Below are 22,413 nucleotides of genomic sequence, written 5' to 3'. Positions count from 1 at the left end.
TTCATAGACCAGGCTGACCTTGAACTCACAGAGATCCTCCTGCCTCTGCCTCCCAAGTGCTAGAATTAAAGGTGTGCACCACTGTGTTTTTAAATTTAAGAACAAAATTTCTCTACCTTAATAGAATACAGCCAAAGCGACATATAACAGACTCACCAACTCATTCTTTGTGTTGAGGTCACTCTCTAGCTCCTCACAGCTTTGTTTCTGTAACATGGCCTCTTCTTTTAACGACTTGTTTAGTTTATCTTGATTTTTTATTTCTTGAAGAAACTTTGCTTGTTTGTTCTTAAGTTCTTCTGTTTCCACCATCTTCTTTTCCAGGTCTTTTTCCAGTCTTTCCACCTCTTCTGTCAATAATATAATAATGTAATAGGTAATTTGTCATTATATTCTCTACCTAGAAAACAAGTTGTGCTTCCCAGAGTGACAGTGAAAGAAGTTTAAGAACAGTGCAACATGAGTCTGCTTTGAAAAGTATATGCCATGGGGTCTGGGGAAAGTATGATCACCTTGGATACGAATCCAACCTATACTAAGAGGTCAGAGAGCAATAGTAATTGGAAGGGATCTTTATTATAATTATTACTAGTGTGACACACACACAGAGGAAGTCAGAGTGTGTGTACAAAGAAGTCACAGGGCAGCTTTGTGGAGCTGGATCTCTTCTATCTTTTTGTGGGTTTCAGTATGGAACTCAAGTCAGAAGGCTTGCTCAGAAAGTGCCTTTCTTCACTAAGCCTTCACTGGTGTGAAACTGCCATTTTTGTCAAAAGTAGATGAACACCAATTTCAGATTCAATTTCAATTTCAGATTAAACAGAGGCTGACTTCTCAACACTCTAACACGGTCATCTCATACCTTCCTTTTTCCTCAAGCCTCCCACACACCATCCAGTCTTTCTCAGCTAGGCTTCACATTGCATTAAGGGGATGTAGTCCTACTTCCAAGAAAACAAAAGCGCCAACACCTACAAATTATTTTCTCTTTTTTAATGGAGAAACTGTCCCTCCTACTAAAAGATGATCAATGACCTCTGTCTGTCTCTCAGAATCTAATCTCATGATACTCATTTTTATGAACTAAAAGAATCAAGGTGGGATTTGTGTCCCCTTCTGATCTTAGAAACACTATTTCATAACTACAAACTTTGAGGTTAAGTTGCATTTTGTTTCTTCCAATTTCCTGGTCTTGAAGCTGTGGGTGAATGTTTAGTCTTGCATCTTTTATTTACCTTTAAACTGAAAGACCCCAGCTTAGCTACTGTAATGCCATTTTGCAAAGCCTTTACACAAACAAATGTAAGTTCAAGGTAAAGTCAGTACTCCTAGGCGGTCAAACAGGATATCTATGGTCAGACACCAGGCCTAGGAGGGGAACGAACAGTTCTGGGAAAAACTACATGTACCCTAGATAGGGCCAAGTCTGTTATTATTATCAGACCTTCATGTCTCCGGGGAACTTGTCCCCTAAATGAACCCATCGCCTCATTCAAACTGACCAATGAGATCCCTGTAACCATGCATTGCTTCTGTATGCCTGCTTTTGCTACCCTTTTCCTATAAAAAGACCTTCTCTCAGCCTGCAGGCGGGCAAGTCCTCCGAAAGGACTTTGCCGCCCACAGGTACCTGTGCCCACCCAATAAACCTCTTGCTAATTGCAGCCAGTGGTGTCGACTGTTCCTTGGGTTAGGGGTCTCCTCCTGAGGGAAGGACCACTCTGAGGGTCTTTCAAAACTTAAAAAATTAGTAAGTATTAGAAGACTAATGTTGGTACAGAAATTTCAAGTCTTTGTCAAACATCTTCTTTCCATTCTTTAATCTGTTAATATCTATCATTAGTTCCCATCCCTCTTGAATTTCTCTGGGCAAGAACATCAAACCAATCCAAAGCAATTCTTCTTTGTTTTTTTAAGACAGGGGTCTCTGTGTTGTCACAGTCATCCTGGACCAGGCTGACCTCAAACTCAGAGATTAGCCTCCCTAATGCTGTGATTAAAGGTGTGCACCACCAGTGCCCAGCCCAAAGCAATTCTAAAGCCACCTCTGTGCCTGTCTTGCTTCATGTGTCAGCCCATTCACCAAGTTGACACTTGCACTCTTGAAATTTTTTTTGGGCTTTGGAAACTATTTCCTGAACTCTGATCTTGCTAGCATGTAAAACTGACTGTTTTCTTGGCTGGCTGCTCACCATTCCTTCTCCTCTCACACCTTAGATACACAAACAACACACACATATTCAGGAGGTCACTTTTGAGGCCAGGAACTTTTGGTATATAGTATATGCTCAACAGATACTTGCTTAATCAATTTATGGGGTCATTTTCCATGCAAATTTTAGTAGAATTATAAAGTTTATAATTTGTCTTTTTTTAAAATGTCAGATGTGGTGATAAGTACCTGTGTATTTATTGGAGGTGGTTAGGAATGCACACCTGACATAGCATAAGAATACAGATCAGAGGACATCCTGAGGAAGTCAGTTCACACCTTCCACCAAGTGGGTTCTGGGGACTGAACTCAGGTCCTCAGGTCTAGCAACAAATGCTTTCTACCCTCTGAGCCAATTCATCAGACCCTGCCCCTCTAGAGAACTTCTAAAGGTAAGTTCCTTCCTCATTCAAGTTTAGCTTTTCGTTTGATTTTTAAGTATCTCTTACCTAAATTGAATCTCTCGAAAGCCTCTTGTCTATCTTGAGTAGTTACTGGCTGACCCTCCAGACTTTCCAGAGAACGGAGGTGGAAAATGGTAAACTGGGGATAATGAGGAAGGGTCACGATCGGGTTTTCAATGAGGATTAGAGAAGTCAAATCTTGAAGTGGCTTCAACTTGCTTACATCCTGGAGCTGAAATGGCACAACAGTGGTATTGGAATAATTCACTTTAAAATCATAAACTAACAAAAGACTGCTTTTAACATGTACAGAAATCTACTTACAAAACCTACTGCCCCAAATTAGCAATGTAAGAAAGAGACAGAAAAGGAGTCTATGAGCATTGGTGTATCAGACAGTCTTATGCATTTTCTCTGTGGGTCTTCAAAGCCACGATGTCTTATCTGAATTTTAGAGCTGAAAAACTCAAGATTCAAATATGTGACTTGCCTTAGCTCAGAGCCTAGTGTAACTGAAGAAAATGGGGGTTTCAATCTAAGTCTAAATTAGTCTAAACTAATGTCTTTATTTTGTATTCAACAAATAACCATAAAATGAACTGCTATGAAGAATTTTGGTAAATTTTGAGATAATGGCATTATAGTTGATAGTGAAAAACACAAAAATATGTATAGATGCTAACATTCTTTGAAGACTTGTTTATTCTAAGGACTTATGTAGGTTGAGAAACACTTAGCTTAAATAGCTTGTACAAGTACATATTTCTCCCAAATAAACATATACTATCTTTAATGATGCCAATGCCAAACAAATAGATGAGAAAATGATGTATGATTACACATAATAAATACTGAACGGTTCTCCTGCTGTTCATCAGACTCTGGGTATGACGCACGGCTGCTCATTCCTGCCGGCCTGTGAGGTGACCTACCGAACGCCTGAGACCTGGACTCCAAGGCTCTCGAGCTGCTGCAGTGAAATGGAGTCTCCTCCCCAGATCCTTATAAAAATAAATGAGGAGTATGGCAGAACACAGCCGCAGCGCCAGCATGTGGGGGTGAAGGCAGGAGAGTTGCAAGTCTGAGTTGTGCTTGGCCCACAGAGAAAGGCCGCACCACGAGCTCCGTGTAAACAAGCAAGACAACAATAAAATAGGAAAAAGGTGTGTGTTCTAATTTGTCTTCACACTTGAAGGTATAAGAAATACAGTCTTAGTCACCTGACCCTCCTGACACCTCTGTAAAGAGGCCATACAGAAATCATCTTCTCTAGTTTAACAGTCCATAAAAATCAAGGGACTCTCCAAGGTGACACGAGGGCAGCCTAGGCCTGTAGCTGGTCATGCCTCCCGTTTCCAGTCTATGACAATCATCGTTAAGTTAGATCACGATTGCTCCAGTCCTAACACCCAACATATCACTGATTAGGTGCCATATTTACTTATTAGGTGCTTAGAAGGCATGTTCTAACTAAACATGAATTAAATTAAGACTTTACCTGAAAAGTGGAAATCAAATTAGAACCTCAGAATGTAAGTTTAAAATAGATAGAACTGCATATGTATTACACATTTGGCACTAGGCAACAAGAATATAAGAAGGTGCAATGAAATGATGGATAAGAAAATACTAAGAGATCAATTCTTGATTATGGATCTTTGTAAAATGAGATGAGTCTGTTTAATTATACTAACGAATTCTAGGTCATATCTGAATTTGGCATATGGTCAATCAAATAAGGACGTTAAAAATATCATTCTTTAAAAACAACTGAAGACTTCTAAATATCTTTCCCAATAAATAAAAAATTTGAATAAAATTTTTTTTTTAGGAAGATTAAGGTACTAACAGGAGGAGGAGGGGCGTGAAAAGAGCGGGTACTGGGCACGAGAGGGATCATGTTCAATATAAAATATAAACATGGACAAAGATTTTTATAATTTGAACAATTTAAGTTTGAGGAAAAATAAATCTTGTTCTTTGAATACTTACCGATGATATCTTATTGCCTTTCAGATTGAGGACTCGCAAAGATTTCAACTTCTTTGCAAACCACACTGGGATGTGCTCGATTTCATTTCCTGCTAGGTTCAGCTTTTGTAGGTTACACATGTTTTCTAGTCCTTCAATCTTGCTGGAAACCAGAGTACAAAATCAAACTTAGTCATAAAATGTTTAAGTTCTTTCATGGCAGTTTACAGTAAATAGCCTCAGCTGCCGAACTTCTTTCCATAAGTATAGTTAACTTTTTCCTCAATGACAACCAAAGAAAATGGCCAAAGTCAAATTTCCCCAGAGAGCTGAAGTGCCAACCCTTCAGGAGTGTGCCTGTAGTCCTGCCCACCTTACCACACTCTAAGATCTCCTAACACAGGAAAGAAGAGGTGCCCGTGGCCGCACCTCTGAGACTGGAACACTCAACAGCACACTGCTGTGAGCTGCGGTGCTGTCCAGATGTCCACAATAATTAAACTGTCCTCACCAAAGATGAACTATGCCAGCAGCACATACACTCTAAAGTGGTACTGTGTTTATGAATATATGCATTCATTGCTGCTCAGCCCACTCAGCTCCCACTGGCAGCACATCCGTCACAGTATCTGCAACTTAGTTGTCAATTTCATTCCCTGGTCAGTTTACCATGCTGACCAAATATTCCTGCGCTGCTCTATTTTCATTAGATAACTCTTGTGAAAGTTTTTATATTGTGAACTTGATTTGCCAGGATTTTGTTTTACATTCATTTTTGTTTTAATTAGAACTTCTCTCATTATTAAGGTTGTTATCTCCCCCCACATACACCTTTTTTAAATTTTATGTGTATATATGTTTTGCCTACATGTATTTGTCCATGTGGCCTAAGTGTGCAGTGCCCAAGGAGGCCAGAAGAGGGTGTGGGCTTCCTCTGACACGGGAGTTACAGCTGTGAGCCACCGTGGGTGCTGAGCCACCTCTCCAGGCCTGCGCTTGTTGTCTTTTGATTTGCTGACCATCATATTTAAAAAGTCTAAGCTGGGAAAAAAGTATAAAGATTTCCCAGATTTGATTTCTGTTGCATCTTCCCCATCACAGTGTTAGTCATCACTAGGTTGGACTATATTTATTTTTCCCAGTAGTTGTATATTTGTATGTATATCTGAATTAGAAATGAGATGTACAGTGTTATTTCTTGTAGCTATGAGCAAAGAACATGAGGATAAATACACAGGATCAAATTATTTAGAATATCTTTGGGATCAAAATGGCACTGTCTTCACAAAATATTACTTATGTAATAAGGCAAGAAATCACGGATAACATCTAGACAAAGTTACTGCTAAAAAGAGGAAATATACCTGCTTTAACAGTGCTAAATAAAATACTACCCCACACTTAAGTGCTGCTGCAACATAAAGACAGATGGCAAGTTCCAGAATATAACCCTTTAATGGACTCTTTCAATGACCCTGATAACCTCAGTCTACTGCTGACAGGAAGGCCCCACAATGCTACCTAAAGGAGCAGTCACTCACCTGATTTTGTTATATGATAAGTTGAGTTCACGTAATCTTAGCAGCTTGTCCACCTTCTCAATCTTTGCTATTAGATTGTAGCTGAGATTCAGTACTTCAAGTTTAACACACTTTTCCAAATTTTCGATGTACTAATTGGAAATAAATGGTAAATGCTTTATGCAGCAGACTCCTTGACATATAAACACACTGAGGCAGGTGCACTAGAAGCTGTTTAGATCAGCAAATCCTAACACTTTTTCTGGACAACCCCTGCTACCACTTTCCTTGACCATGAGTAGTAAGCTTCTGCCAATATTCTCCTGACCCTCAGCAATGCCTGTACAGTAAGAAGCCTAAACTACTCAACAAGAATTCTCTCACCATTGCGCCCTTGACTTCAACTTTTCTGTTTCTCTTTCTCTCTTCCCTTCCACTTTTCTCGAAGACAGTTTACTCTCTCCAAACTAAGTACTACACTATTTAACGCCCCCCCCTCAGTTTACAACAGGTATACATTACACGGATAATATGAACAAAGTGTGATACTGCACAGCAAGGCTATAGCCGTGACACAGGCCCTGTCCCCATTGCACAGTTCATATTCACTACGCCCACACTGTACTGGTGTTTCACCTGAGCCTTCCTCTTATCTCCCTCATTTGTCTTGAGTACACTCACAAGAACTGTCTACACTTCTTTTCCTGCCTTCCCCATTTACTGCTATTGTACTGGTAAGGCAATACATCTTTGAGCACATCCCGGCCTCTCCGTTATCATCCATTTAGTAAATATTTACTAAACGTGGATTATGTGCCAGGAGTAGTTCTATGTACATGAAATATAGTGGCAGATAAGGAAAATAGGATTTCTTGGCTTTACTGGTATACACAAACACAAAATTCAAAGAAGACAATAAAGAAAACCTCTTGTAACAGTATGCAAGAGTCCTGGAGAGCAGACTGCCTGCTGTGTACACTGCTAAGCACTACTGCTGGCACATACTGGGTGCTATGGTGTGTGGCTACACCTGGGTGGTAAGATAAGGCTTCACTGAGGAAGTACACCCAGCAGAGACTCCACACGAAGTCAGTTGAGTCAGCTGTGTGTACATCCAGGAACACAGAACACTAGGCCAATTTAAAAACAACAAACACCACAGACAAGGGTCTGGAGAGATGGCTCTGCAGGTAAGAACACTTGCTGCCCTAGAAAAGGACTTGTGTTTGATTCCCAGAACCCACATGCTTACTACAACTATCTGTAACTCTAGTTCCAGGGGATATAGTGCCCTCTTCTAGCCTCTGTAGGCATGAGGCATGCAGGCAACACACACACACAAAGAAAAAAAAATCTTAAAAACAAAATACTCTCCAAAGGCCTTGAAAGAATGGACATGGTGGGTTTGAAAAACCTGTGATTTCTGTTTCCCTCCTTTTTGGCTATTTTGCATCACTTTTATCATCCTTTGCTGTCTGCCGTTTCCACCTGAAGCCTCCATGCCTCATGCTCTCGGGTCTTTTCTAGCACAACAGATCCTTCAGGCTTTCACCTTGGCTTGGCCTCCCTAACCCACATCCCACGATCCTCCCTATTCTCACACTTAATCCTAGACACTTTTCACACCAAACTCTAAATTCTCAGACTACAAGCTAAGTTTATTCACCTCTGTATCTGCCTGCTTAGATTGATATGTCTAGTGCATGGAACAGCTGCAGAGCGACTACATACTGATTTGATATTTCATTTCTACAAATCTAAAACTACCACAAGTATCCTTTTCCTCAATAACTACACAACTGAAACCTGAGTGTAGTCTATTTAAGTCTTTAAATGAAACACAGAACATTCTTTCTGCGCTCACTAAAACGAGAAGAATCACACCACTTGATGAACCACCATTAAGAGGCTAATGTGTACACACTCAGGGTCTTCTATTCCTTTCTGTCCATACATACAGCAAACAGAATTTTAAAAATAGCTTGAGGTTATACTAAATAATACACTTTAAAGTTGGTTTTCACTGAAACTAACATGAAAAAAAATATGCCATGGTGTGGTCGTTCAAATGACACTGGTCCCATACACTCGTATATTTCAAGCTTAGTTCCTAATTGATGAGGTGTCAAGGAAGGATTACAAGGTGTGGCTTTGTTGGAGGATATGCTTTGAGGTTTTAAAAACCCATGCCAGGCCCAGTGTCTAGTTCTCCCTCTGCCTACTGCCTGTGGATCAGGATGAAAAGCTCTCAGCGACCTCTCCAGTACTGCCCCTCCTGCCTGCCTGCTGCCATGCTCCCTGCCATGATGAAACAAACTAACCTCTGAAACTGCAAGCAAACCCATAGTTAAATGCTTTTTTTTTTTTTTTTAAAAGAAATGCCTTGGTCGTGGTATCTTTTCACAGCAACAGAACACTGACTGAGACATTTTAACACATAGGGTTCTAAATCACTTTTTAAATCTGACGTTATTTCATGGTATACTGCACTATAATTTATTTAGACAATCTCCAATGAGATGTTTAGGCATTTCTAAATTTTTTATCTAAATAATGCTTAATAAGCATATTATACCTAGGAATGAAAGAGTAGCAGGATTGCTGGGTACTGAGTATAAACTCAGTGACTATAAACTAAGTTACTGACCAGAGAACAACCACATCTGAACCATACTTGCTCTCTGTGCTCACACACGCAGAGGAGAACACCCCTTTCTCAGACCTTTGGGATAGTGAAAGCTTTCAAAGTTTGACCATTGGCTGTACAAAACAGAAAATGTTTCCAAACTCTTGTTTTATTTGAAAATAATGAATGGGTCACGGTTTCAAGTTAATACTGGTCATTTAGATCCATTCTGAACTGCCTGTTCATATCCTTTACAAATTTCTACTGTCTCTGTCACTGAATTGTAGGTCTTCTATATTATACGAATGGTATTACATAGGCTGCAAACACTAACTGCCAGACTTTTTTTCCTTTTAGCATTTAAAAAGTTGTCTTTCAAAATCTTCATAGAAGCTAAAACTATAGTGCCTTCTTTTGTGGCCTGCATCCAGCACTCAGGAGGAAGAGCTAGGCGGATCTCTGTGAGTTTGAGGCCAGCCTGGTCTACAGAGTGAGTTCTAGGACAGCCAGGGCTACACAGAGAAGCCCTGTCTCAAAAACCAAAAACAAAACACAAAACAAAACCATTAAAGGAAAAAAACAAAAGATATTCCTAAAGACATAAAAAAATAAAATCAATGTTATGCTTAGAAATTGCTGGAAACGTACCCTAAATTTCTTGCCACCATCTTTAGAAAGTGAAAGGTTCAAAGATTTTACCAAGGTCAAGTTCTCTTGTTTAGTGAGTTTTTTGATGAGGGCCTCTGTAATATACCGGACTCCTACATATGAATCAGCTCCTGAAATCCAGAAACAGATCATTAGGAAGTATAAATATCACAAAATACAAATTGTTTTTACGCTATACATAAAGAAATTTTAATCTATGCAGATGTACAGACAGTATCTGGCTAATCACAGTACCTTAGGATGTCACTTTATACCACTTCACTATGAAAAAGTTACAGTTGGGGCTCTATAATAAATGTTTTACATTTAAAATGTAAGCTGTATAAACCTTTGAAGAAAAAATTACTAATGTCCACATTTATAGAAACTTTTTGATCAAGAGAAATGGCTCAGTGGTTAAGAGCCCTGGCTACTCTTCAGAGGACATGAGTTTGATCCCAGCACCCACACAACCCACTCACAACCAACACCCTCTTCTGGCCTCCAAAGACATCAGGGACATAAACAGTGAATAGATACATGTGCAGGCAAGGCACCCATGTATAAAAATAAATAAATATTTTAAATTATATGCTCAATATTCTGCAACTAATATAGCACAAATTCAAATGTCAACTCAAGCAAATACATTCCAAACATGTTCTCTCTCTCTCTCTCTCTCTCTCTCTCTGTCTCTCTCTCTGTCTCTCTCTGTGTGTGTGTGTGTGTGTGTGTGTGTGTGTGTGTGTGTGTGTGAACGTGCACTTGGACCACAGCAATGTGTGGAGATCAGTTCTGTGGAGATCAAGCTCAGGCCCGAGGCAGGTCCTGTGTGCAAGTGTTTTCCCTTGCACTTTCAACCATATGCAGCACCGAGGTTTGCTGCAGAGCACGATTTTTCCATTTGTTGCTTTATTTAATAGGAAATATCATTTTTATGGACATAGGGTATCAGCTTGGTAAGTAACAGACCTTCCTTTACGGCCTTTGTGGAAAGTGTTGTCAAAGACTGTTAAAGTCATATTGCGTTTTATAAAAAGAAAAAGTTTCTTGACAAAACCAATATTCTGGAATAACAATCTATTCAGAAATAATAAGGTACCAACAGGCAGTAAAGTTGCACAGTAGAGTATAAACTTAATGTTGAAAGATTTTAACATAAACCATTAAGTATTCAGGTCAGCAGAAGTTGACTCATGACCTAGTAAAGAATAAAGCATTTCTGAAAACAGAAACTAGATCAGCAGAACATTTTTTTAAGAAAAAAATCCTTAAGGAACTGGGGAGATGGCTCAGCAGTTAAGAGCACGGGCTGGCTGCTCTGCCAGGTTCAATTCCCAGCACCCAAAAGGCAGCTCACACTGTCTGTAAACAGTTCCAAGGTTTTTGACACCTTTACAGAGACATACACGCAGACAAAGCATCAATGGACATAAAATTACAAAAAGAAAAAGGAAAAAACTTAAAAGGCTGGTGGGACATGTATATGCTCCCTAAGTGGAAGTCAGTGCGCTCACAGAGAAGCAGTTTAAAGAAAAGAAACCATGGCTAGCACGTTTATCATCTTGAAAGCACTCCACTCACAGGTGAGCGGTGTATGTCCAGCCATAGCTAAGGAGGGTGGAAAATTCCTAGTAAGGGCTAGAAAGAACTCTACAAGAAATCCAACCTCCTTTTCTAGAAACTCCCCGGCCCTAACACCTTCACAGACACCTTTACCCTCACCCAAAGCCTCAGTCCTCACCCCATTCTCACAGTTCCTACCAGTTATTAAAAGAGCAATGCTGGCTAGTTCAGGAGGGTGTTCTGTCTGGGACCCACATCTAAGCTCAGTACTTCCCATCTCTACTTCCATAGGAGATCAGACACATTTTTAGCAGTACCTTTATGGTGCTGGGACTCCAAAAGCATGGTGTTTTCATCTGTATGCTCAGACTGTGCAGACCACTGTCCAGGAGTATGAAAAGGTGGCATCTCAGATCCAATTAAAGGCGAAAGTGACCTAGATCTCATATTGGATGTAAGAGACGATGGCCCAGAAAAATGAGAGGACAGTGGCATCTTTGCTTTGGAGAAGTTTTGTGTAGAGCCTTTCTTCATTGCAAGAATAAAACCAGATGGCCATCAAAACCTGTAATAAGAGTTTTCAATATATTTAATAAGGTTAGTCTCTACAGCCATGGAGCATCTTAAATTATCTCTGGAGCTCTAAGACTATGAGGCTGTGAACTCAAAGGCTATGGAAGCCTACGGAGCAGGTGCTGTCTGAATGCTGATCATGCCTCCACAGGGACAAGACCCTGGAAGACCTGTCGTGACATATGCTCAGGTCAGAGTCTGACTTGTAACTTCTTTTCTCAGTTTACCAGCACAAACTTTTCACAGGTCCCTTCCATGCAGGGTCACATATGGGAATATTTGACAAGCAATGCTTATAAGCACCCTTTCCTCCTAGAACCCAGTCTGTGACACCGTGTTCTACTGGCTTTCTTTTGTCTTTCTGCTACTCCGTGGCCTTCTTTGCTGGTTCATGTTCTTCTACTTAGCCTAAATTTCAGCATTCCTCTAGGTTTGCTTTTGTCCCCTTAAAATATCACCTTGGATAATCTAATGCATATCCTCAGCTCTCAAATACAGTTAATTTTGGAAAACAAGTTTAGTGTAATAGTATATTAAGTTAAAGTAGTTTTCAGTCCAATGACTGATATCAGAAGTGGATACTGAAAATAGAATGATGTATATGCATCTTTATATATGTTGAATTTGGTCTAAGATTGCCTTTCTTTTCTCTTCTATTTCTCTTTTTCTCCCCCCCCCCCCCCGACAGGGTTTCTCTCTGTATCCTTGGCTGTCCTGGAACATGTTCTGCAGACCAGGCTGGCCTCGAACTCACAGAGATTCGCCTGCCTCTGCCTCCCGAGTGCTGGGATTAAAGGTGTGTGCCACCACCGCCTGGCCTGAGGTTGCATTTCTTTGGCCTAACGTTTCTATATGGCCAAATACAACCTTCATGTACAAACTAAACTGAAAGTCCAATTTAACAACATACTTTTAAAACAAATAGCTGAGTCTTAGTCCAGTTCAACTTACTTACAGGTTTGCTAAGGTATCAAACCATTTTCAAATAAGACAAATGTTAATCTGCAGCCAATGAAGCTGTTCCTGCACCTCAGTTCCATTTCAGTCCTATGGACAGAAATCTGTGCTGTCCACGTCTCCATTCTCAAACCCTGGCTCCCCAGGACGATTCCCCTATGAGACAGTATATATTCCAATATCCAGATTTTACAGGCGCTATGGCAATTTAGGGAGGGACCTGTGGGGGCACCGGAACTTGAGAACCATCACTTCATCTTTCATGTCACAATTTATGAAAATGTTTCTGGAATCCACAGAATATACTTCTAACTCTATGACTATATAAGCATAAGTTTTACTTGGCAGGAGAGGTAACAGGACTTCATAATAATTTAGTGATCACTAGCATTTGATAAGAGGAATTCTAGATGGTTTATAATTTCGAAGATGTGGAAAGAAGACTAAGATGTAGGATACAAAATAAGTGAATTGCCTACAGATATAGTCTGCTTTATTAACAAAACTAAGAGAAAAGGAAACATCTATAGTATGTGATATACATTATTCTATTTTTGTAATATCAGATATGCTATGAAACAGGGAAAAAGATGTAAGAGGATGGGCCTATACATCCTGTTTTGTTTGGGATTTCTTGCCTTATGAAAACTATAACCTAGAGTGTTTGTCACCCCTTAATTAATTTTATTCAGGAGAACCTTAGTTACTTTCTATTGCTTTGACAAGATTCTATAACAAGGCAACTTAGAGAAGAAAGAACTTATCAAGGGTTACAGTTCCTGAGGGTTAGTTCATTACCATTATGGCAGGGAGCATGAAGGCAGGCAGGCGTAGTGCAGGAGCAGTAGCTGAGACCCCACATCTTTATCCACAAACAGAGGGAGAACTAACTGGCCCACCCTAGTGACACTACTCCTCCAAAAAGTCATAGCTCCTAATCCTTTCCAAACAGTTCTACCAGATGGACCTAGTATTCAAACACATAAGCCTGTGGGGCCCTCTAATTTAAACCACCACAAGGAGTAAATACATTTTATCTAAGTGTTTACACCTAGTTTAGTTTCTCACGCTTGAGTGTATTATTCATATCTGAAGGAGCATGGCAGTTCACCTTAGCATAGAATCACTAGTATGACCAAGAGACCCCTTTCCATGAAAGATTATTAAACACAAATGGGGTTTTGTTGTTTTAGTTATTTTATCTACACTTTTTTTCCCCCCGAGACAGGCTTTATCTGTGTAGCTTTGAGGAACTCACTCTGTAGACCAGGCTGGCCTCAAACTCAGAGACCCACCTGCTTCTACCTCTGAGTTCTGGGATTAAAGGTGTACGCCACCACCGACCAGCTTTAATCAACTTTTAAAATAAAGAGCAAAAGCTTTGTGATGATAGCATAAACAGCAGTTTTGTGACTCTGGGAGATTTTCTGACTTATATGGTTAGTTACATGTGAGAAAATGAGAGAAAAAGTATAGATATATGTTAAGTTAGCAATTTAAACTAGTGGTGTATGTGTGTGAGAAAGAGAGGGTGTGTAAGAGAGTTGTGCGTGTATGTGTGCACGTGTGTGTGTGTGTGTGTGTGTGTGTGTGTACTGAACTAACTACATAATACCGGACTGAGATAGAAGTCAGTTTGTTTTGTGTAAGACATCATGTGCCCTGTAGGACATGATGCAAAATATGATCTGAACCCCCAAAACTCATTTAGCTATGTGACATGGTAACAAAGAGCACAGGTTTGGGGATCATAGGAAGATTAAAATGTTGGCTTATCCAATTAGTGTGGAACTTTGAGTAAAACAACTCTTCATCTGTAAAACAGGAAATAGTATGTATTCAGTTCTTCCAATGTGACCATACAAGTTTATCGCAGTACTTGGCACTTGGCAAACCCTCTGTAAAGACTTGTCACTAGCACAGTCTTTAGAGTTAGATCACTTTGGTGATAGCCGCCCATTTCTTAAGGAAGAAACTGGGAATTCTGACCCTAGTTGTTGCTTGCAGTGGGTTGAAGTTTGAGCGCAGAATGAAAAAATGGAAACCAAGGGAAAGAGAAGGCAGGGAAAGGTAGGGCTAGCGTTGTCAAGAACAAAATAAAGAAAACAAGCCGAGGGCTGGAGAGCAATTTTTAAATGCCCAGCAGATGTTCAACAGAGCAAGAGAAAGCCACTGGAGTGTTGTGACAATTAGATTCATGTGACTAAGTTATAACACACAACTCATCCTACCACCCACAAACCTAGACACTTGTCCTGATCTAACAACACCAACACTTTTCCCTTAGCCCTTTAACATTTTAGATTTTCCCTCTGATTCTCTTCATTCCACACCTCTGGTTTCTGGCTTATTTAAATCTTCTCTTTAGCTGTCTGAAGTCCTATCTTCAGACCCCGCCATCCTTCAAGGTCTCTAACCCAGCCCAACCCTTTTTAAAGCCAATGCCCTTTCTGTGCGGCCCACTTCTGCCTTTTATTTTTTCACTACTATTTAAACTGTAAAGTTTCTCCACAAGTTCTGTCCCAGTTCCCAAACACCACAGTATCCTTCCCCATTTCTCTACAATTCTAATACTCTATCTTATAACCCATCTTCTCTCTATCCCATCTTCCCCACCTGCTTCTCTCAACTCAGCAAGTGCCACACCCTTCTCCATTCTAATACTGACATTCCCCACCCAAACACACGCTCAAACCACCCATTCATCTGCATTAAACCTAATTACCCAAGAATATGCCTTTCCGTGTAACACCCTGACTAGTACACCTTCCTCTATTTACAACCTTATTTCTTCCCTCCCATCTCACTCACACCCCAAACTTCTCATCCCTTTGTACTAATTTATCTATCCAACTTCGCTGAACAATTTTTATAAATTTAGGAGTATGTTAAACTCTAAGAAGACACACAGCTAAGAAGGTCAGGTTTCTACACTCAGAATGTATGAGAAGACAAATGTTCCTGCACTGCAGACTCTGCACTCAGGGTCTTATAAACGTTCATTCGGTTGGATCTGTGAAACTACCTATGTACTGCTTCTTCTATCAGACTACAAACTACAAGAGAGTAGAGAATCACCTGCTGTGCAAACAATAAAGGCGCATTACCTGAAAGCACCAGGAAAAACACGCCAAAGACACTGCCAATGTTTTAAAGATTTGTTTAACTACGTATTTTATGACTATGGATGTTTTGTCAGCATACATGCTTGCACATCAGAAGAGGGCACCAGACCACATTACAGATGGTTGGGAGCTGCCATATGGGTGCTGGGAACCGAACTCAGGACCTCTGAAAGAGTAGTCAGTGCTCTAAACCTCTGAGCCACCTTTCTGGCTCCAGATATTGCCAAATTTAAATCTTTTAAGATGCTATATAAGAACAGAATCACAGTTGGGTGGTGGTAGCACACATCTTTAATCTCAGCGGTAGGCACAGCTCTGTGAGTTCAAGGCCAGACTGGTCTACAAAAGCTAGTTCTAGGACAGCCAGGGCTGTTTTACAGAGAAACCCTGTCTCAAAAAAGAAACAAACAAACAAAAATAGAATTTCATTTACAAGCAATCAAGACCTTAGATTCTAGAATCACATGGTCTAAATCAAAACCTTTAATTTTCATTTACTATATGACATTAAGACAAATTATTTATTCCAATAAGGTTACTTGCTCAGTTTTAAAGTGTGAATGTAACTTTCACAGTTACAAAAATTCTAAATAACTTTACACTTAAGTAGTACTTGGAACTGTATTTGAAACATGTCAAACACCCAGAAGAGATTGGCTATTTTACACATGAAGAAACAGATCATGTGTGCTGACTGGTTTTTGTCAACTTGACAATCTGTGAAGAAGGAATTTTCATTGACAAAATGCATCCACAAAATATGCCTGTAGGTGCCAGGTGGTGGTGGTGCACACCTTTAATCCCAGCACTCCTGAGGCAGAGGCAGGTGGATTGCTGTGAATTCAGACTGGTCTACAGGACAGCCAAAGATACATAGAGAAACCCTGTCTCAAAAACCAAACAATAAAACAAAACCTGGCTTATAGGAAGTGTGTAGGGCATTCTATGATTAACAGGAGAGGTTCAGATCGCTGAGTTCAGTTCCGCCCCCAGGAAGTCGTCCTGGAAAGCAGACTGAGCAAGCCATGAGGGACAGGTCAGTAGGCAGCAATCCTCCACTGCTTCTGCTTCAATTCCTTCCTTGAGGTTCCGCCTTGATTTTCCTCAGAGCACTGCACCAGGGACTTTAAGACAAACTCTTCCTCCCCAAGTTGCTTTGGTCACAGTGTCTTACCACAGCAATAGAAACCTTAACTGAGACATCAAGGAAGCAGTTAAGAAACATGCCCAGGGGGCCACTGAGGAGGCTCAGGGGGTAAAGGCATCTTTGGTGCTAATCTGATGACCTAAGCTCTGTATCTGGAACACGCGGAAAAAGGTGAAAGGGAGGAAAGTGACACCACAGTTGTCCTGTGACCTTCACAAGTGCGCCCCCCATCCACATAGAACTTAAAAAGAAAAAAAGTGAAACTAAGTTTTAAAAGGGGAACATGCCCCTAGCCACAGCGCTGAGGTTAGGGAGAGCACCGTGATGGAATCAAGTGTGGCTTCCACACTCACGGGTCCCTGCTTCTCTTGTACGACAGACATTCCCTCCCAGGCTGCCCGCAGGACTGCCAGCCCGTCTCCGTGCAGCATTCGGGGGACAGTGGCGCGCCCGGCCCTTCCTCTCAGCCTGACCCCATCCTTCCAAGTGCCTGCCCTCTCCGGCCCTGCCTTCCCTGCAGTGCCCTCTCCACCCCAAGCCGGCCCCTGCCCTTCCCTCCTCCTCCCCTCCCCACCCCACGCGGGCCCGGCGCGCCCGCCCCCTGCCCTCCCCTCCCGTCCAATCCCTTCCCAAGCACACGCCCCCGCCCCGAATCCGTCCCGAGCCGGCGGTCCTCACGCTGGGCCGCAGCCTTCCGGCCTTTGCCTCCCGCCGTCCCCCTTGGTCCGGACGCCGAAGCACACTCACCGCCGCAGGACCGGGAGGGACAGCTTCGCCGGAAAGGCGACGCGGAGACGCTCGGATACCGCCCTCAGGCGACCGGCGGCACGGCGGCCATCTTGCTGTGTTGTGCCGGTTGCCGCGAGGAGCCGCTGGGCATGGGCGGGGCTTGTCCTGTCCACGCCCCCGAGGAGCTCGCGGGTGGGGCGGGCTGGCTCTTCCCGCCACTCGTGCCGCCGGCGGGCTCGCTCAGCTTCGGGTGTGGAGCTGGCGGGCGGGCTGTGCTCAGCCTTCTGGGCACCGAGTCTGTGAGGAGAGGCTTCCAACGCAGCAGTGAGGAAGGCGGGCCACTCCTGTCCCTGAGTTCCCAACCGAGGGACCAGTGATGGAGGTGTCCACACCATTTGGATTTGGGATGGTGGAAGGCTGCCTCGAAGCACCCCATCCTGTACCCGACTATTTCAGAGGCAAAATTGGGAACCTATCCAGCCGGACGTGACTGCGCGAAAGAACTGCGTGGGCTCCAGCTGCCACTTTGAGGTTTAGGGAGCCTTAGGAGCCTGAGAATGGTCCTCACGTTAGCACAGAGGAACTAAAGCAAGAAGTGTTTGCGGAGACTTGAGCTGGGGATACCCAAACGTGCTGCCTTCTGCATTTCCTGCATTGCTTGCATGTTTGTCTGCACCACGTACATGCCTGCTGCTTGTTGGGGCCCGAAGAGGGCATCGGATCCCCTAGAATGCAGTTACAGACCATTATGAGCTGTCTTATGAGTGCTGGGAACCGAACCTGTATCCTTTGGGAGAGCAACCAGTGCTTTTAAGCGCTGAGCCATCTCTCCAGTCCCTCCAGCATATTTCTTAACTACTTTATTCTCCTCCAGTCGGGCATTAACGTTTCCTTTCATTACCACTAACTCCTGGCTCATTTTTCTGACAATTTTGGGAATTGCCTCTCTGCCTCAGTTTCTTCTCCCATGTAACAGGTGATCATCTCCTTTTCCTACAGTTTTCCCGATGAGCGGAAACTTTAATGATTCGAAAGAACTTGGAATAATATCTGACATTTAGTAAGTTCTCAGTATGCTCTAATTGTTTTTATCACTAAGAAAGACTTCTTAGAAATCAGTTTTCAGCTTAACTCTGATAGAAGAATTTAACTGACTTGCAGGGATTTGCTTGGTAAAGAGAACCCGGGAAGAATCGGAGAAGAGAACTTGCAATGAGCTGGACATTAAGTAATTCAGTGCGGTTGGAAGAAGACGTAAGAATTACACAAATGTAGTTCATTATGGCTTGTGCAAAAGTCTGGAGTGGAGAAGCTAAAGATGGAAGAGGAACCTTACGAGCACCATTAAGCACTTGCTGTTTTATGATAGAAGCAGAGGTAATTTCACTTAACAGGAAATTCTGGTGATTTCCAACAGGGGGCAGTATTTACTTTCATTTGAATAATGTTCCCCTCTCCATCACTGTGCGCCACAACAGTCTTGCAGTAGAAAAGCAACCCACACAAAGATCCATTTAGCCATGAAAGGAAGTTGTATCCATTCTTAGTCAAAGTTCAAATGTTATGTAATAGTTTAGCATGTGTAAATTGCTGAGATTCCGTTCTGTTCTTTGTTTTGATACGCGTCTACTTGCCTTTTCAACCAGAGACTTGAACTTACTGCTCAAGCTCAGGGCTGTTCCCCTTCATCCACAGCGCCGTTCAGACGCGTTCCATTGCCAGATTACGCTGTGTTAATTCACCGGTCCTGTCAGTAGCTCTCCAGAAACGCACACAAATTTTCAGGGAGTCTTGTAGCTCTTATTTTCATTTGGCTTCATGTTGCCCTGTTTTCCTTCTTCATACAGACCTCTGGGGTCTAGCATGGTGAAAACCTTGGGTGTGCCTCTAGCCTTGAAGACTTCAGAAGAGAGATCAAAGTCATTTTTCTCGGTTGTATTTAATCTACAATATAGTTAGCAGCTAGGGAGATGTGAAGGCAGTCTGGCTGTGACCTGTCTGCAGGGTTGAAAGATGAACCAGGGCATGGTGGCTTCGTTCTTGCCAGCTCTTTTGTCCACCCAAAACCCTAGCAAGGCTATTTGTTTGTTCTTTCTTGCTAGCTTCCCATACTAAACACTGTGCACATCACCTTTAAAAGGGAACCAGAGCAATTTCTCAGGCAGAGGTGGCAGCCTCCACTGTTGCGATTTCTATAACTTCTTAACATGACTCTAAAAGATTAACTAAATTACAGCTCCGTTTTAAAATACAACGTTTAAAAAAACGTTTCTGTTGTTTGAAAATTTCATATGTGCATGTAGTGGATTTATTTATTTATATTTTCACTTTATTTTATTTTGTTTTTTCGAGACTTTTTCTGTGTAGCCTTGACTATCCTGGAACTAGCTCTGTAGACCAGGCTGGCCTCTGCCTCCCAAGTGCTGGGATTAAAGGTGTGTGCCACCATCACCGACTGGACTATGCTGTGTTTTGGTCAAACAGGTTCCTCATTTCCTGTCCTATAGTTCTTCCACTCTACCCGCCCCCCCTTTTCCCTCCCAAATAAATATTTTGTTTTGTTTTGTCTGTTCTGTAAAGCCGAGTTTATTTGGTGCTGTCAGTATGTGTATGGGTGTTGGGTTGTCTGCTGGAGTGTGAGTTGCCTCTCAAGAACCTCACCTCATCCCTAGAGAAAACTGAGTCTTGTAGCATCCGTCAGTTGCTAATAACTCCTCAGCTATGGTTGAGATTGTGACCCCATGTATGCTCCCGAAGCCTTATAAGGTATAGTTTACAAAAAAATTTCCCTGATAAATCTTGTCTTAGACACCTGAGAATATAGATATGAGAAATTGACCTGATTCTATACAAAAATATCAGCTGGTCTGCTGCCATCTACAAAATAGCAAACTTAGTAGGCTGCCTTTACTATCTCCCCTCGATTAGCTGGACTTCTCTCGTTCACGTTTCCTTGTTCGGTGTTTGTTTTTCGCTGTGTGGTAACTCGAATGTGTGTGTACTCCATGAGTGTGCTTGGTGAATGAATATAAATACCACTTTGGCTCTCAGATCGTAGCAGTGAAAGTGCAGGAAAACAGCCTTGGGACAGTGGAGTAGAATTGCAGACTTCCTTTTTCATGCAGTGTCAATCCAAGCATGCGTTCGTGTCCACTGTGTCATTTCAAACAAACAGATAAATACTCGAATTGGGTTAAGCCTAGGCTTTTGTTCCAGTGCTAAGGTTTGTGACGTGTAGTCTGCCTCTACTCTAAAGCCAGGACTGGGCTCCAACTCTCAGAGCTAGAACCAGCCCTGCAGATCTGGAACCCCTCTGTCTCTGGGCTACACCCCCTTAGGACCAGGTCGCCACTCACTTTCCCAGAGTCAGAGTGGCTCTGATGCAGTGGAGGGTACCAGAGCAGACAGCGAACACTGTCTGCTTCCGCCCGGCTTTCACACACTTCAGCTCCACGCATCTCTAATTTTAAAGTGTTTGTAAGTTGACTGAATCACTGTAAGAAGAAAGTACCCCCACTGTTATTTTTAGAAGAATTCCAGCTAGTTAATATCCACAAAATGACCATCCAGGCCAGAAGCGTGGCAGCAAGCAGGCCGGCATGGTGATGGAGCAGTGGTGGAGATCTTCCATCTTGAAACACAACCATGAAGTTATGTTCGTTGCTACTTCGTAACTAATCTTGCTACTGTTAGGAATCGTAATATAATATCTGTGTTTTCCAATGGTATTAAGTGACCCCTGCGAAAGGGTCGTTCAATTCCCTTGAAGAAGGGCGTGGTGGTGACAGTTTTCAAATCGCTCCCAGGAAAAGCCTGCTGAATGTTCTATCTTTAATTGGGACGCAGACCTCCTTCTCCACGAATCCTAAGCCAAGCACACAGCAACCCAGACTTTTAACAAGAACATTTGATAGTGGAGGGGATTTTATCACTCTGAATGTTCTACTGCCATCTAGTGGGTGGAGGCCGGGTGTGTGGCTAAGCAGCCTAAAATCAATCTGTCATTACTCCCATCTCACAGGGGAGCTGTTGTGGAGAAACAGTGACATTGCCTGTGCTGCTGTTCCTCTGTTTGCCACAGCTGAAGAAAGCTCTGGGCGTCGCCATGTTTGAGAATGCTAAAGGTTTGTGTGCTAAGTTACACAAGTACTGGAAACTGTGAAATTTGACCCGAGGAGTTGTTTTGTCGACCTTTGCCACTGTGTTCGTGTCATTCCTGGGGATACTGTGAGTCCATGCACAAAAACTGATACAAAACTAGAAACGTCAATTATCTCTCCGTGGCTAAAAGCTTAACACGGGTGTGAGGAGAGCTCCTGGTGTACGCATGTGTAAGAAGCTTCGTGTTTGGCTGTTCTTGTACGGTTTCATTTTTGCCGAAATGGTGGCAAAGTTTCTTTGTTTTTGTTAGATTCATCTTTCACAGCCCAGCTGAACAATTTCACAGAGGTTCTTTTGAAGTAAATGTGCCAGGTGGTTAGACAGTATTAGTCATTTTTGTCACTGTGGTGGCACAGGTAAGAGACACCTTCAGTGAGACCTTTAGCCCTCTGACAAATATAAAGGTGTTGGTAAGTTGTAGGTGCTTTTGGCAGTTGATGGCTGCCAGGGGGAAAGTGTCAGTTTTTTAACTGGTGTGGTCCCTGATACATTGACTGTGCCCCAGTGAATAGTCTGCCCCCATGCATGTGTGGACAGCACTAGTTAGACTCAGTATGATGCTGTGTATGTATTAAAGTGTATGTAATATATATACGGATTGCAGTAAGGAATAGAGGAATCTGTCTGGGAGGGGCCGGATGGTAGGAGTGTGCTGTGAAAATAATTGAAATACATATTTGCATGTTCTTTTCTGTTATTTTTTCCAAGACAGGGTCTCTCTGTGTAATTTTGGTTGCCCTAGAACTTGCTCTGTAGACCAAGCTGGCCTCAGAC

At 42.2% G+C, this 22,413-nt stretch overlaps 1 protein-coding gene across 1 annotated transcript in view; it reads right to left on the bottom strand.

The window, feature by feature from the left end:
• Nucleotides 1–17,585, bottom strand: part of Cntrl (centriolin) — an 86,595-nt gene extending 69,010 nt beyond the window's left edge. Inside the window, exons 1-7 of the mRNA XM_041675291.1 lie at nucleotides 17,497–17,585; nucleotides 11,265–11,512; nucleotides 9,382–9,512; nucleotides 6,129–6,259; nucleotides 4,609–4,750; nucleotides 2,662–2,848; nucleotides 157–350 (exon numbers count right to left, since the gene is read on the bottom strand). Coding sequence (XP_041531225.1) covers nucleotides 157–350; nucleotides 2,662–2,848; nucleotides 4,609–4,750; nucleotides 6,129–6,259; nucleotides 9,382–9,512; nucleotides 11,265–11,481 — 1,002 coding nt within the window. The 5' untranslated portion in view covers nucleotides 11,482–11,512; nucleotides 17,497–17,585. The remainder of the gene's footprint in view (nucleotides 1–156; nucleotides 351–2,661; nucleotides 2,849–4,608; nucleotides 4,751–6,128; nucleotides 6,260–9,381; nucleotides 9,513–11,264; nucleotides 11,513–17,496) is intronic.
• Between the last annotated feature and the right edge of the window lie 4,828 nt (nucleotides 17,586–22,413).

This window comes from Microtus oregoni, unplaced genomic scaffold (genome assembly GCF_018167655.1).
Source record: "Microtus oregoni isolate MIOR12 unplaced genomic scaffold, Mior012 000025F_ref0000491, whole genome shotgun sequence".
Classification (NCBI taxonomy): domain Eukaryota; kingdom Metazoa; phylum Chordata; class Mammalia; order Rodentia; family Cricetidae; genus Microtus; species Microtus oregoni.
The sequence above is the reverse complement of the archived record's forward strand: the minus strand, read 5'-3'. Positions and strand labels throughout refer to the sequence as shown.